We start from the raw sequence: 16,853 nt of genomic DNA, 5'->3' as shown, positions 1-16,853 counted from the left end.
TCCTGGGGAATTCTACCAAACATTCAGAGAGGATTTAATACCTATTTTTTTCAAGTTATTCCAAAAAATTAGGGAGAATGGAACACTTCCTAACACATTCTATGAGGCCAACGTCACGCTGATACCAAAGCCTGACAAGGACAGCACAAAAAAGGAGAACTACAGGACAATATCACTGATGAACATAGATGCAAAAATTCTCAACAAAACTTTGGCAACCTGAATTCAGCAATTCATCAAAAGGATCATACATCGTGATCAAGTGGGATTCATACCAGGGACACAAGGATGGTTCAACATCTGCAAATCAATCAACGTGATATACCACATGAACAAATTGAGGAAACAAGACCACATGATCATCTCAATAGATGCAGAGAAAGCATTTGACAAGATCCAACAGCCATTTATGATAAAAACTCTGAACAAAATGGGGGATAGAAGGAAACCACCTCAACGTAATAAAGGCCATATATGACAGACCCACAGCCAACATCATACTCAATGGGCAAAAACTGAGTGCCATCCCCCTCAAAACAGGAACGAGACAAAGAGGCCCTCTATCACCACTCTTATATAACATAGTACTGGAGGTTTTGGCCAGAGAAATTTGGCAGGAAAAAGGAATAAAAGGAATCCAAATAGGGAGGGAAGAAGTGAAACTCTCACTGTTTGCAGGTGACACACTCTTATATATAGAAAACCCCAAAGAATCCATTCAGAAACTTTTAGAAATAATCAGCAACTGCAGCAAAGTGGCAGGGTATAAAATCAACTTACATAAATTAGTAGCATTGCTATACTCTAATAACAAACTAACAGAAAAAGAACTCAAGAACACAATACCATTCACAATCGCAACAAAAAGAATAAAATATCTCAGGGTGAGTTTAACTAAGGAAGTGAAAGACCTATACAACGAAAATTACAAGGCTTTTCTGAAAGAAATGGATGACGACATAAAGAGGTGGAAAGACATTCCATGCACGTGGATTGGAAGAATAAACATAATTAAAATGCCCATTCTACCTAAAGCAATCTACAAATTCAACGCCATCCCAATCAGAATCCCAATAACATTCTTTACAGAATTAGAACAAAGAATCCTAAAATTCATATGGGGCAACAAAAGACCCCAAATTGCTAAAGCAATCCTGAGAAAAAAGAACAAAGCTGGAGGCATCACAATCCCTGGGTTCAAAACATCCTACAAAGGTACAGTAATCAAAACAGCATGCTACTGGTACAAAAACAAGTGCACAGATCAATGGAACAGAATTGAAAGCCCAGAAATAAAACCACACATCTATGGACAGCTTATCTTCGACAAAGGAGCTGAGGGCACACAATGGAGAAAAGAAAGTCTCTTCAACAAATGGTGCTGGGAAAACTGGAAAGCCACATGTAAATGAATGAAAATTGACCGTTCTTTTTCACCATTCATAAAAATAAACTCTCAATGTATCAAGGACCTAAAGGTAAGATGTGAAACCGTAAGGCTTCTAGAAGAAAATGTAGGCTGTACACTCTTTGACATCAGTATTAAAAGGATCTTTTTGGACACCATGTCTTCTCAGACAAGGGAAACAATAGAAAGAATAAACAAATGGGATTTCATCAGACTAAAGAGCTTCTTCAAGGCAAGGGAAAACAGGATTGAAACAAAAAAACAACCCACTAACTGGGGAAAAAGTATTTGCAAGTCATACATCTGACAAAGGCTTAATATCCATAATATGTAAAGAACTCACACAACTCAACAACAAAAAATGAAACAACCCAATCAAAACATGGGCAGGAGACATGTACAGACATTTCTCCAAAGAAGATATACGGGTGGCCAATAGGCATATGAAAAGATGTTCATCATCACTGATCATCAAGGAAATTCAAATCAAAACTACACTAACATATCACCTTACACCCATTAGAATGACAAAAATAACCAAAACAAAAAGTAGCAAATGTTGGAGAGGTTGCGGAGAAAAAGGAACGCTCATACACTGCTGGTGGGAATGCAAACTGGTACAGCCACTATGGAAAACTGTATGGAGATTTCTCAAAAAATTAAAAATAAAAATACCATATGACCCAGCCATCCCACTACTGGGCATCTACCCAAAGAGCTTCAAGTCAACAATTCCAAAAGTCCCATGCACCCCAATGTTCATTGCAGCATTGTTTACAATAGCCAAGATGTGGAAGCAACCTAAGTGCCCATTAACAGATGATTGGATAAAGAAGATATGGTATATATACACAATGGAATACTACTCAGCCGTAAAAAAGAATAAAATCGTCCCATTTGCAACAACATGGATGGACCTTGAGGGAATTTTGTTAAGTGTAACAAGCCAGATAGAGAAGGACAATCTCTGTATGATTCCACTCATATAAGGAATTTAAACATGTAGACAAAGAGAACAGATTAGTGGCTACCAGGGGAAAGGGGGGGTGGGGGGTGGGCACAAAGGGTGAAGGGGTGCACCTACAACACGACTGACAAGCAATAATGTACAACTGGAATTTCACAAGATTGTAAACTATCATTAAGTCAATAAAAATTAACTTGAAAAAAATCTTAAAATGATGCTTATCCTTTGACCCAATTATTCTACTTCTTGGAATCTATCCTAATGAGATAACCTGAAATGCAGATAACAATTTGCACCCCAACGGCAAAAAAGTGAACAACCTGATCAAAAAATGGGCAGAGGATACGAACAGACATTTCTCCAAAGATATACAGATGGCCAACAGGCATATGAAAAGATGCCCAACACCACTAACTATTAGGTAAATACAAATCAAAACTACAATGAGATATCATGTCATGCCCTTCAGAATGGCTATAATAAGGCAAGAAATAACAAGTATCAGAGAGTATATGGAGAAAAGGGAACTCTCATACACTGCTGGGATTGCAAACTGGGGCGGCCACTATGGAAAACAGTATGGAGATTTCTCCAGAAACTAAAAATAGAAATATAATATGACTCAGCTATTTTCCTATTGGGTATTTATCCAAAGAACTTGAAATCAATAATTCAAAAACATATGTGCACCCCTATGTTCATCACAGCATTATTCACAATATCCAAGACATGGAAGCAACCCAAGTATCCATCAACAGATGAATGGATGAAGATATGGTGTACATATATACAATGGAATACTACTCAGCCATAAAAAAGACAAAATGGTTCCATTTGTGACAACATGGATGGCCCTTGAGGGTATTATGCTAAGCGAAATAAGTTAGAGAAAGATAAATACCGTATGATTTCACTCATATATGGAAGATAAACAAAGACATTAATAAGGATAACAGATTAGTGATTACCAGAGGAGAATAAGGCTGGGGGAGGGGGAGAGGTAAAGGGGCCCATATGTATGGTGATGGATAAAAACTGGACTGTTGGTGACGAAAACGACTCAGTCTATATAGAAACTGAAATATAGTGATGGAGACCTGAAATTTATACAATGTTGTAAGCCAATGTGACCTAAATAAAATAAAATTTAAAAATTGCAAACCAAAAAAAGAAAACATGAACGAGGACAGTCTAAGGGACCTCTGAGACAATATCAAGTGCACTAACATCCGTATTATAGGTGTCCAAGAAAGAGAAGAGAAAGACAAAGAGGCAGAGAATTTTTTGAAGAAATAATAGCTGACAATTTTCCTACCCTAAGGAAGGAAACAGAATTCCAGGTACAGGAAGAACAGAGAACACCAAAGAAGATAAACCCAAAGAGGCCCACACCAAGACACATTATAATTAAAATGTCGAGAATTAAAGATAAAGAGAGAATCCTAAAAGCTGCAAGAGAAAGGCAACAAGTAACATACAAAGGAGACCCCATAAGGTGATCAGCGGCCTTCTGAGAAGAAACTTTATAGGCTAGAAGAGAGTGGCATGATATTTTTAAAGAGCTGAAAGAGAAAAACCTACAGCCAAGAATACTCAACCTAGCAGGGTTATCATTCAGAATAGAAGGAGAGGTAAAGAGTCTTCCAGACAAGCAAAAACTAAAGGAATTTATCACCAAGAAACCAGCCTTACAAGAAATTCTAAAGGGACTTATTTAAGTGGAAAAGACAAGACCATAAATAGGAATAAGAAAATTATCAAAAAATCAAACAAAAAAAAACCAAAAAAATCAGTGGGAAAGGTAAATATGTAGTAAAGGTAGCATATCAACCACCTATGAAGCTAATATGAAGGTCAAAAGACAAAAGTACTAAAATTATCTATTTCCATGATAAGATGGTAACAGATACACATGCACAAAAAAGAGGTTTAAATATGATACCAAAAACATAAAATGTGGGAGGAGGAGAGGAAAAGAATAAAGCTTTTAGCAAGAGGTCAAACTTAAGAGATCATCAACTTCATATAGATTGCTATATACGTAGGTTATTATATATGAACCTCATGGTAATCACAAACCAGAAATCTATAATAAATACACAAAAAAATTAGGAGAAAGGAACCCAAACATAACACTAAAGAAACCCATCAAACCACAAGGGAAGAGAGCAAGAGAAGAAGAAAGGAACAGAGAAGTACTACTAAAACACCCAGAAAAAAAGGAACAAAATGGCAACAAGTACATACTTATCAATAGCTACTTTAAATGTCAATGGACTAAATGTTGCAATCAAAAGAAACACAGTGGCTGAATTGATAAAAAATAAAACAAGACCCATATGTACACTGCATACAAGAGACACACTTCAGACCTAAAAACACTCACAAACTGAAAGTGAAGACATGGAAAATGATACTCCATGCAAAGGGCAATAAAAAGAAAGCTGGGGTAGCAATACTTATATCAGACAAAATAGACTTTAAAACAAAAACTGTAACAAGAGTCAAAGAAGGGCACTACAAAATGATAAAGGGAACAATCCAATGACATAATAAAACACTTGTAAATATCTATGCACCCAACCTAAATATATAAAGCAATTATTAACAGACATAAAAGGAAAAATAGTAACACAATAATCCTAGGGGACTTTAACACTCCACTTACACAAATGGATAGATCATCCAAACAGAAGATTAACAAGGGAACACTGGCCTTAAATGACAAATTAGACCAGATGGACTTAGTTGATATATACAGAACATTCCATCCAAGAACCACAGAAGACACATTCTTTTCAAATGCATGTGGAACATTCTCCAGGATAGATCACATATTAGGCCACAAAACAAGTCTCACTAAATTTAAGAAGACTGAAATAATACCAAGCATCTTTTCTGACTACAATGGTATGAAACTACAAATCAACTACAGGAAGAAAATTGGAGAGCCACAAATATGTGGAGATTAAACAAAATGCTACTGAACAACAATTGGGTCAAGGAAGAAATCAAAGGATAAATTTCAAAAATCCCTGGAGACAAATGAAAATGAAAATATGACATGCCAAAATTTATGGTATAGAGCAAAAGCAGTCCTAAGAGGGAAGCTTATAGCAATACAGGCCTATATCAACAAACAAGAAAAATCGCAAACAAATCATCTAACAGTGCAGCTAAAGGAACTGAAGAAAAGAAGAACAAACAAAGCCCAAAGTCAATATAAGGAAGGAAATAATAAAAATCAGAGCAGAAATAAAGGAAATAGAGATTTAAAAAATAGAAAAAATTGATGAAACGAGGAGCTGGTTCTTTGAAAAGATAAACAAAATTGACAAACCTTTAGCTACACTTCCCAAGAAAAAAAGAAGTCTCAAATACATAAAATCAGAAATTAAAGAGAAGAAATTACAACGGACACCTCAGAAATACAAAAGATTATAAGAGAATACTATGAAAAGCTATACATCAGAGAATTGGATAATCTACAAGAAATGGATAAATTCTTAGAATCAGGGGCTGTCCCTGTGGCCGAGTGGTTAAGTTCGCACACTCCGCCTCAGTGGCCCAAGGTTGCGCCAGTTTGGATCCTGGGCACGGACATGGCACCATTCATCAGGCCATGCTGAAGCGACATCCCACATGCCACAACTAGAAGGACCCACAATTTAAAAAAATATACAACTATGTACCGGGGGGCTTTGGGGAGAAAATAAAAACGTTTAAAAAAAATTCTTAGAATCATACAACCTTCCAAAACGGAATCAAGAAGAAACAGAGAATTTGAATAGACCAATCACCTGTAAGGAGATTGAAACAGTAATCAAAAACCCCCAAAAAATAAAAGCCCAGGCCCAGACGGCTTCCATGGTGAATTCTACCAAACATGCAAAGAATACTTAATACCTATCCTTTTCAAACTCTTCCAAAAAATTGAAGAAGAGCGGATGCCTCCTAACTCATTCTCCAAGGCCAACATTACCCTGACACCAAAACCAGAAAAGGACAACACAAAAAAAGAAAATTACAGGCCAACATTACTGAGGAACATCGATGCAAAATCTTCAACAAAATACTAGCAAATTGAATACAATACATTAAAAAGACCATACACCATGATCAAATTGGATTTATTCCAGGGATGCAGGGATGGTTCAACATCTGCAAATTAATCCATGTGATACACCACATTAACAAAATGAAGAATGAAACTCACATAATCATCTCAGTAGATGCAGAGAAAGCATTTGACAAGATATAGCATCCATTTATGATAAAAACTCTGAATAAAATGGGTATAGAAGAAAAGTACCTCAACATAATAAAGGTCATATATGACAAACCCACAGCTAACATCATATTCAATGGTGAAAAACTGAAAACTATCCCATCAAGAACAGGAAGAAAACAAGGACGCCCACTCTCACTACTCTTACTCAGTATAGTACTGGAAGTTTTGGCCAGAGCAATTAGGCCAGAAAAAGACATAAGAGGTGTCAAAATTGGACAGGAAGAAGTGAAACACTTGCTGTTTGCAGATGACATGATTCTATATATAGAAAACCCTAAAGAATACATCATAAAACTATTAGAAATAATCAACAACTACAGCAAAGTTGCAGGGTACAAAATCAACTTACAACAATCAGTTGCATATCTATACTGTAATAACAAACTAGTACAAAGAGAACTCAAGAATACAATCCCATTTATAATTGCAACAAAAAGAATACAATATCTAGGAATAAATTTAACCAAGGAGGTGAAAAACCTACACACTGAAAACTATAAGACATTATCGAAAGAAATCAAAGATGACATAGAGAAATAGAAAGATATTCCATGCACATGGATTGGAAAAACAAACATACTTAAAATGTCCATATTACCTAAAGCAATCTACAGATTCAATGCAATGTCAATCAGAATCCCAGCAACACTATTCACGGAAATAGAACAAAGAATCCTAAAATTTGGGGGCCAGCCCTGTGACCAAGTGGCTAAGTTTGCACACTCTGCTTCAGTGGCCTTGGGTTCTTCAGTTCGCATCCTGGGCGTGCACCTACACACTGCTTCATCAAGCATGCAGTGTGTAGGTGGCATCCCACACAGAAGATCTAGAATGACCTACAACTAGGATACACAACTATCTACTGGGGCTTTGGGGCGGGGAAAAAAAAGAGGAAAGATTGGCAATGAATGTTAGTTCAGGGAAAATCTTCCTAACCAAAAAGCATACTGAAAAAGAAAGAATCCTAAAATTTATATGGAACAAAAGACCCCAAATAGTTAAAGCAGTCATGAGAAAAAAGAACAAAGCTGGAGGCATCAAAATCCCTGACTTCAAAACATACTGCAAAGCTCTAGTAATCAAAACAGCATGGTACTCACAGAAAAACAGCCAGAATCGAGAGCTCAGAAATAAACCCACACATCTATGAACAGCTAATTTTTGACAAGAGAGCCAAGAACATAAAATGGAGAAAGGAAAGTATCTTCAGTAAATGGTGTTGGGAAGACTGGATAGTCACATGCAAAAGAATGCAAGTAAACCATTATCTTATGCCATACAGAAAAACTAACTCAAAATGGATTAAAGACTTGAAGGTAAGATGTGAAACCATAAAACTCCTAGAATAAAATATACATAGTACACTCAGTACGACATCAGTCGTAGCAGTATCTTTTTGAATACCATTTCTACTCAGGCAAGGGGAACAAAAGAAAAAATAAACAAATGGGACTACATCAGACTAAACAGCCTCTGCAAGGCAAAGGAAACCAGGAACAAAACAAAAAGACAATCCACAAACTGGGAGAAAATATTTGCATACCATATATCTGACAAGGGGTTAATCTCCAAAATATATAAAGAACTCACACAACTCAACAACAAAAAACAAACAACTCAATTAAAATGGGCAAAAGACCTGAACAGACATTTTCCGAAGAAGATATACAGATCGCCAACAGGCACATGAAAAGATGTTCAACATCACTAATTATTAGGGAAATGTAAAGCAAAACTACAATGAGATATCACCTCACACCAGTCAGAATGGCTATAATTAAAAACAAATAAGTGTTGGAGAGGATGTGGAGAAAAGCTAACTCTTACACACTGTTGGTAGGAGTACAAACAGGTGCAGTCACTATGGAAAACAGTATGGAGATTCCTCAGAAAATTAAGAATAGAACTACCATACGGTCTAGCTATTCCACTGCTGGGTATTTCTCCAAAGAACATGAAAACATGAATTTGTAAAGATAAATGCACCCCTATGTTCATTGCAGCATTATTCACAATAGCCAAGACTTGGGAGCAACCTAGGTGCCCATCAAGGGACGAAGGGATACAGAAGATGTGGTATATATACACAATGGAATGCTATTCAGCCATAAGAATTGATGAAATCTGGCCATTTGTGACAACATGGATGGACCTTGAAGGTATTATGCTAAGCAAAATGAGTCAGAGAGAGAAAGTCAAATACCGTATGATTTCACTCATGAAGAGAAGATAAACACAACAACAAACAAATACACAGAGACAGAGATTGGATTGGTGGTTACCAGAGGGGAAGGGAGGAGGGAGGAGGGCCAAGAGTGATTCACACATGTGTATGTTGATGGATGGTAATTAGTCTTTGCATGACGAACATGATGTAATCTACAAAGAAATCAAAATATAACGATGTACACCTGAAATTTATATAATGTTCTAAACCAATGTTACCTCAATAAAAAAAAAACAGACAAAGGACTTTAAAAACATTTCCCCAAAGAAGATATAGAAATGGCCAATAAGTACATGCAAAGATGCTCAATGTCATTAGTTATCAGGGAAATACAAACCAAAAGCATAATGAGAAACCACATCATACCTACTATGATGGCTATAATAATTTAAAAAAACAGAAAATAAAAAGTGTTGGTGAGGATGTAGAGAAACTGGAACACTCATACATTGCTGGTGGGAATATAAAATGGTGCAGCCACAATGGAAAACAGTTCGGTGGTTCTTCAAAAAGCTAAACATAGAATCACCATACCACCCACCAATTCTGGTCCTATAGATCCAAAAGAACTAAAAACAGGGATTCAAATAGATACTTGTACATCAATGTTCATAGCAGCACTATTCACAGTAGCCAAAAGGAGGAAACAACCCAAGTATCTATCAAATGATGAATAGATAAACAAAATGTGGTATATACATACAATGAAATATTATTCAGTCATAGAAAGGAATACAGTTCTGATACATGCTGCAATGTGGATGAACCTGGAAAATATTAATGCTAAATGAAATAAGCCAGACACAAAAGGATAAATATTGTATGATTCCACTTATATAGAATATCTAGAACAGGCAAATTCATAGACAGAAAGTAGATTAGAAGATTACCAGGGGCTATAGGGAGAGGGCAATAGGGAGTTATTGTGCAATGAGTATAGAGTTTTTATTTGGAGTGATGAAACATTTTGGAAATTGATAATGGTGAGGGTTGTACAACATTTTGAATGTACTTAATGCCAATGAATTGTACACTTAAACATGGTTAAAATGGCAAATTTTATGTTATATATATTTTACCACAGTAAAATTTCTTATAATAGAATATCAACTAATAAAAATGAAAAGAAGGATGGAATTGGAAAAATAGCCAGTTGTCAACCATCATAGTACTAATTTAGGCAAGAAATACCAACAGATGGTGAAAGTGGGATGAGAAATTAGATTTTACATAGTCTCAAAGTATCACCCCATGAAATACCTATGAATAACAAAGGGAAAAATATATATGTTTACAGTGGAGAAACCTAAAAGACACCATTTTAATCAAGAGATCAAAGTTAGCACCACCAATAATAGAAAAATCAATCCTGCATGCCACCCAATAGGAAGTCACGAGGAGAACATAGAATCACTTCTGTGATTTTCTGGCCCCAAATTCATAACCTGGTCTAATCATGAGGAAACTCTAAACAAAACCAAATTAAGGGTGGAGGAACTGGGGAGACGTTGTTTGAGAGTACAAATTTGCAACTAGTAGATAAATAAGTTCTGGAGAGCTAATGCACAACATAGTGATTATAGTCAACAATACTGTATTATAAATTCCAAAATTGCTTGGAAACTAGATCTTAACTGCTCTCAACACAAAAAAGAAATGATAACTATGTGACATGATAACTATGTGACACGATAAAGGTGTTAGCTAACGCTACTGTAATAATCTTATTGCAATATATAAATGTATCAAACCAACACGATACATCTCAAAATTACACAGTTATATGTCAATTACATCTCAATGAAATTTTTTTAATTTAAAAAAACCAAATTATCATGTTCTACAAAATGACTGGCCTATTATCTTGAAAATTGCCAAGGTCATGAAAGTCAAGGCAACAGTAAGGAAGTGTTCCAGATTGAAAGAGACTAGAGAGTAGGTGCAGTCCTAGATCTTGAATGCATTTTGCATAAAGAATAGTATTGAGAAACTTGAACGGGGTCTCTGGGCAAAGGGTATACAGGAGTTCTTTGTCCTACTCTAGTAATATTTCTGTAAATATGAAACTGCTTGAAAAAATTTTAAAGTCTAGAAGAGTCCCTAGCATATAATTGGCAATATAAATATTTACCGAATTAAGCTCTACATTATAACACAGAATTTGGGGGGAAAGCAAGACCAATCTCACAAGTAGGCACAACTTATGGAGCCCTGGGAACATTCTCCCTAACATCCAAATATATCTTTGTTATGAATTCCCTCTGTGATAGTAAAGACTGAAGTAGGCACAGACACTGAAACAGGGGAGAAGGAATGGAAAAGGGAGGGACATAGGGTAGAAAAATAAAGAATTTTTTTTAACTGGAATTTTGATGAGATCCAGTGGTGGAAGAAGGCTTTATTTATCCTATCAAATCTCTCACACCTCCAAATCCCAACAGAGAAAAATACTATGGCAGTGATATGATTAACTGCTGTCAACTTTGTCAGCAGGAAAATAAACTCATTTTTGCTTTCTTTTGTCACATAGCATGAAATATGGAGGAGATATATCAAAATGGTTTAACAATAAAAAGGAAAGCAAAGAAATTTTAAGAGCTCACCCTTTCTAGTAAAAAACAAAGGAAGCAAAGTATTTCAAAGATCAGCTAAGTAAGATTTCAAAGATCAAATACAGTCTCTAAAGGGTTGCATGAAGTAGCAATGATTCTTTTTAGAACTTGATACAGCACATTTTCAAACTCTTGAAGAATAAATGCAGAGACTTTGCTCACCTTTTTGGGGACCCTCATCAACACATCTTTACAGCGCAGTACACATGCAGACGCTCTTTGAAAATCCCCTTGAGCAACTGCCTGGGAAAGTGAAAAAAAAGTCAATAATTGGTTAAAATGAAATAATAAGCTATTTGTCTATAAGTAAATTTTAACATATTTTTAACTGGTATTAAAAAACCTTAATTTGTTTTCCAAACATTTTAGCAACACTAGTTGGTCTAGCTAAACATAATAGCCAGCTCAAAACACAGAGAAATAAATGGTATCTTGGGTAACACAGAGTTGATACCAAATAACTGGGAGTCACTTTTTCTGGAAATGCTGAAACTGGTGTACAACCATATAATGCCACATCAAATAGACATTTCCTTAGCTTGAATAGCTCTTGTACTTACCTCCACATTAGAGAAAATATTTTATGTTAAAGAGCAGTCTTTTGTCCTAAAACAGGCTCACAATAACCTCACAGTCTGAAGTGCTCTGAACATCTGCTGTGAAAGGCAGCTTAGTGCAATCCCATCTTGGAGCCAGAAGAGCCACTCTGATATTTATTATGTATAACCTGGAACCTTACGCTCTCATGGCTTCAGTTTCCTCATGTATAAAATGAGGACACTGTAGTACATTACCTCTAAGATTCCCTTCAGCTCTATCATTCTATGACTGAACACCCTCATATGAACAAAAACATCAATCACACATTACTTGGGCACTTGTAGAAGAGGCTTGTTACAGTCATTTAAGAATTTAGATGACAAGGCATATTATAAAAAAATGGACATATACAAGAAAATAATCTTATAAAGTATTTTGTAGGGGTAACATATCCCCACATTTGCTATTTTCTTTTCTCTTCCTTATGCAGTATCAAATATTCTTGAGCTTTGGATAAGGAAAGAATTGAATAGAAAGAAGAAAAGATGAAGAATATAAGAAGCCGGCTTCTCTTTAGTTTTCTCCTCTATCTATCTGCTGAATATTAAACTAGACATGTTGCTGAACAGATACCTTCTTTTAAGGCTTTAATGCTAGATTTTGTAAAAGGGGAAAATAAATTGTAAACATAAGAGCCTCAATAAGCCAAATCACAAATTATCTGTAGAGATTACAAAATAATATTCCCACCTATACGAATAAGTGTTTCATGAATACTTGCTGATTGATTCATTATTCAAGGTGGAGAAAATCTTATTATAAAAGAGAAATGCTGAGTGACAAACCCCATAGCAGAAAATGATGATTTCTTTCTTATGACATACAAAACAATATAAGCCTTTAATATGCTCAAAGAATCTATAAAGCATCAATCATTAATCAGATTTTATCTTAGAGGAAATCATAACTCCAATAATTCCAGCTAGTTTTGAAAATGTATTCATCTTTTGGGGCCAGGAGTCAATATTTCAAACCCAAAGGACACAGAACTCAAGTAAAAGAAGTCTTAAAGATGAGGCAGCATGATGTAGTGCTGTAGCAATGTTTGGTGAGCATCAAACTCACCTGTGGAGCTTTTTGAAAAACACATGCCCAGGTCCCACCACTTGGAGATTCTGATTCATTAGGTTTTGGATGATGCCCAGTCTATACTGATGAGGTGAAAAGACTATGGGCTTTGGATTCCCAGCTTTTCCATTTCTTTGCTCAGTGAACTTAGGCAAGTCACAACCTCTTTGAGCCTCAATTTCCTTAATTGTAAAACAGGGATAGTAATGTCTACCACATGGAATTGACCTTATAAGAATCAAATGAGATCACAAGATATGAAGGCATTTTGCAAACTGTAAGGAAATATACAAAAGTGTGAACAATTTTAGCAGTCAAAACTACCATCAGGAGGAGGTCAGCGACATGGTGGACTGAGCTCACCTGGGACTCTCTCCCCTCCAAACTACAACCGAATTCCAACCAAAAAATCCTAATAACACAGAGATCATCATAGACACACAGCAGCCAAATGACGTAGGACAGAGAGGCTGGAGCCGCCCTCGGAGGAACTAGAACAGGGTAAGAGAGAACTTCACTCCCTCCCCTAAAGACTGGGATCACTGCCACGGGGGAGGTGCCATGCATCTGCAAGATCGTCCAGGATGCCCACCACCAGTGCAGTGGAAACCCTCTAATGGGGTAAAGCTTTCGCATGGGGAGACCCCATCAAGGCAGGGCCTCAGGAAACCAGAGAGCCAGAGCTGCTCGGAATCCAGGTCTGCGTGCAAGAGAAAGTGCCCCTCCTCCTCCCACACATGCTGTGCAGTCGCCATCGCAGCTGAAGGTGGAGGGCTCAGAATGCACAGTTCTCGACCCCCATCTAGTGGCGACAGGCTGTAACTGCAAGCACATAATAACATGCGCAAAACTGCTCCTCTACCATCCAGCAATTTGTAAAATCTCCAGACCAAAAAGAAAACAATAAAAACACAGAATTATGTCCTGAGGACTTAGAAATAGGTAAACTAAGTGACAATGAATTCAGAGAAGCTATCATCAAAAAACTCAATGAGGTAAAAGTAAATATAGAGAAACAAGTCAACGAGTTCTGGAGTTACTTCACAAAAGAGATTGAAACTATAAAGAAGAATCAATCAGAAATATTAGAGATTAAAAACACAATGGATCAGATAAAACAGAATATGGATTCCCGGAATGCATGTGTAGACAGCATAGAGGAGCAAATTAGCATAATCGAAGGTAGACAGGCTGAATGGCTCCAGACAGAGGAAGAAAGAGAAGTAAGAATTTAAAAAACTGAAGAAAATCTCCAAGAAATAGCTGACTCAATGAGAAAATCCAACTTAAGAATTATCGGTATTCCCAAGGGCGAGGAAAAGCAAAATGGAGCAGAAAGTGTGCTCAAAGAAATAATAGAAGAGAACTTCCCACATCTAGGGATTGATGGAGAAATGTGTGTGGAGGAAGCTTTCAGATCTCCTAGATTTCTCAATGGAAAAAGACCTACTACAAGGCATATAGTAGTAAAAATGGCAAAAATGAATGCCAAAGAAAGAATACTCAGGGCAGCAAGGCAGAAGAAAATAACCTACAAAGGAACCCCTATCAGACTTTCAGTGGATTTCTCTACAGAAACCTTGCAAGCTAGGAGAGATTGGAATGACATATTCAAAACTTTAAAGGATAAAAATCTTCAGCCAAGAATACTCTATCCAGCAAATATATCCTTCAGATATGAGGGAGAAATTAAATCTTTCCCAGACAAACAAAAGCTGAGGGACTTTGCAGCCAAAAGACCTACACTACAAGAAATCCTCAAGAAGGCTCTCATACCCAAAAAAAGAAAAACAGGGAGAATGGGGTCACAAAACACAGGGTAGGGAGACAAATAGATAGAATCAGAAGAGGATAGCAAATATTCAACTACAGCATTACGATAAAGGCAAGGAAATCACCAAAGCAAAGACAATCTTATCACTCTAACCACAAAGTCACAACACAAGTTGGAATAAGAGATGAAAATAATAATTGAGGAAGGGAGGAGGAAAGGGATTGAATCAGTCTAGGCTAAGGAAGTAAGACACCACCAGAAAATGGACTATGTTATACACAAGATTCTGAATACAAACTTCAGGGTAGCCACCAAACTGAAAAACAGAACAGAGACACGAAACATAAATAAGGAAAAAGCTAAGAAACCCAGCATAAGAAATTGCAGGAGTCAATGAGTAAGCTAATACACACAGGACGAGAAACAAAGGAAATGGAGGAAAACCAGAATGACAGCATCAAGGCCTCATCAATCAATAATCACCCTCAAGGTAAACGGATTGAACTCTCCAATAAAAAGACACAGAGTGACAAGATGGATTAAACAGCAAGTTCCAACAATTTCTTGCCTCCAGGAAAAACACCTCAGCCCCAAGGACAAACACAGGCTCATAGTGAAGGGGTGGAAGACAATACTCCAAGCTAATAGCAAACAAAAGAAAGCAGTTGTCGCAATACTTATACCAGACAAAGCAGATTTCCAGATAAGGCAGGTAAAGAGAGACATAGAGGGCCAATATATAATGATCAAAGGGACACTTCATCAAGAAGAAATAATGCTTATAAATATCTATGCACCCAACAGAGGAGCACCAAAGTTCATAAAGCAACTATAAACAAACCTAAAAGAAGATATCAAAAATAACACAACAATAGTAGTAGTGGACCTCAACATGCCACTCACATCAACGGACAGATCATCCAGACAGAAAATCAACAAGGAAACACTGTAGCTAAACGAAAAGCTAAAACAATTGGACTTAATAGACATATATAGAACACTTCATCCAAAAACAGCAGAATACAGATTCTTCTCAAGTGCACATGGAACATTCTCAAGGATAGACCATATGTTGGGAAACAAGGCAAGCCTCTACAAATTTTAAAAAATTGAAATCCTAACAAGCATCTTCTCTGATCATAATGCTATAATGCTAGAAATTAATTACAAGAAAAAAGCTGAGAAAGGCACAAGGATGTGGGGACTAAACAATATGCTATTGAACAAGCAATGGATCATTGAAGAAATTAAAGAAGAAATAAAAAAATACCTGGAGACAAATGAAAATGATAACATGCCATACCAATTCATATGGATACAGCAAAAGCTGTATTAAGAGGGAAATTCATTGCAATACAGACACATCTTACAAACAAGAAAAATCCCAAATAAGCAATCTCAAACTACACCTGAGTTAGAGAAAGAAGAACAAACAAAGCCCAAAGTCAGCAGAAGGAGAGAAATAATAAAAATCAGAGCAGAAATAAATGCTTTTGAAACAAAAAAGGCAGTAGAAAGGGTCAACGAAACAAAGAGGTGGTTCTTTGAGAAGATAAATAAAATTGACAAACCCCTAGCCAGACTTACAAAGAAGAAAAGAGAGAAAGCTCAAATAAACCAAATCAGAAATGAAAAAGGAGAAATAACAACAGACTCTGCAGAAATACAATGGATTATAAGAGAATACTACGAAAAACCATATGCCAACAAAATGGATAACCTAGAGGAAATGGATAAACTCTTGGACTCCTACAATCTCCCAAAACTTAGTCAAGAAGAAGCAGACAATTTGAACAGACCAATCACAAGGAAAGAGATTGAAACAGCAATCAAAAGCATCCCAAAGAATAAAACCCCAGGACCAGATGGCTTTCCTGGGGAATTCTACCAAACATTCAGAGAGGAT

The 16,853-nt window shown here is 36.5% G+C and overlaps 1 protein-coding gene across 1 annotated transcript in view; it reads right to left on the bottom strand.

Annotated features, from left to right (window-relative positions):
- The window catches only part of TEX11 (testis expressed 11), a 355,345-nt gene that overhangs the window by 287,453 nt on the left and 51,039 nt on the right, over positions 1–16,853 (bottom strand). The window contains exon 8 of the mRNA XM_046672868.1: positions 11,668–11,748. Coding sequence (XP_046528824.1) covers positions 11,668–11,748 — 81 coding nt within the window. The remainder of the gene's footprint in view (positions 1–11,667; positions 11,749–16,853) is intronic.

This window comes from Equus quagga, chromosome 10 (assembly GCF_021613505.1).
Source record: "Equus quagga isolate Etosha38 chromosome 10, UCLA_HA_Equagga_1.0, whole genome shotgun sequence".
NCBI lineage: Eukaryota > Metazoa > Chordata > Mammalia > Perissodactyla > Equidae > Equus > Equus quagga.
Note: the sequence above shows the minus strand (reverse complement) of the source record. Positions and strands in the feature narration are given on the sequence as shown.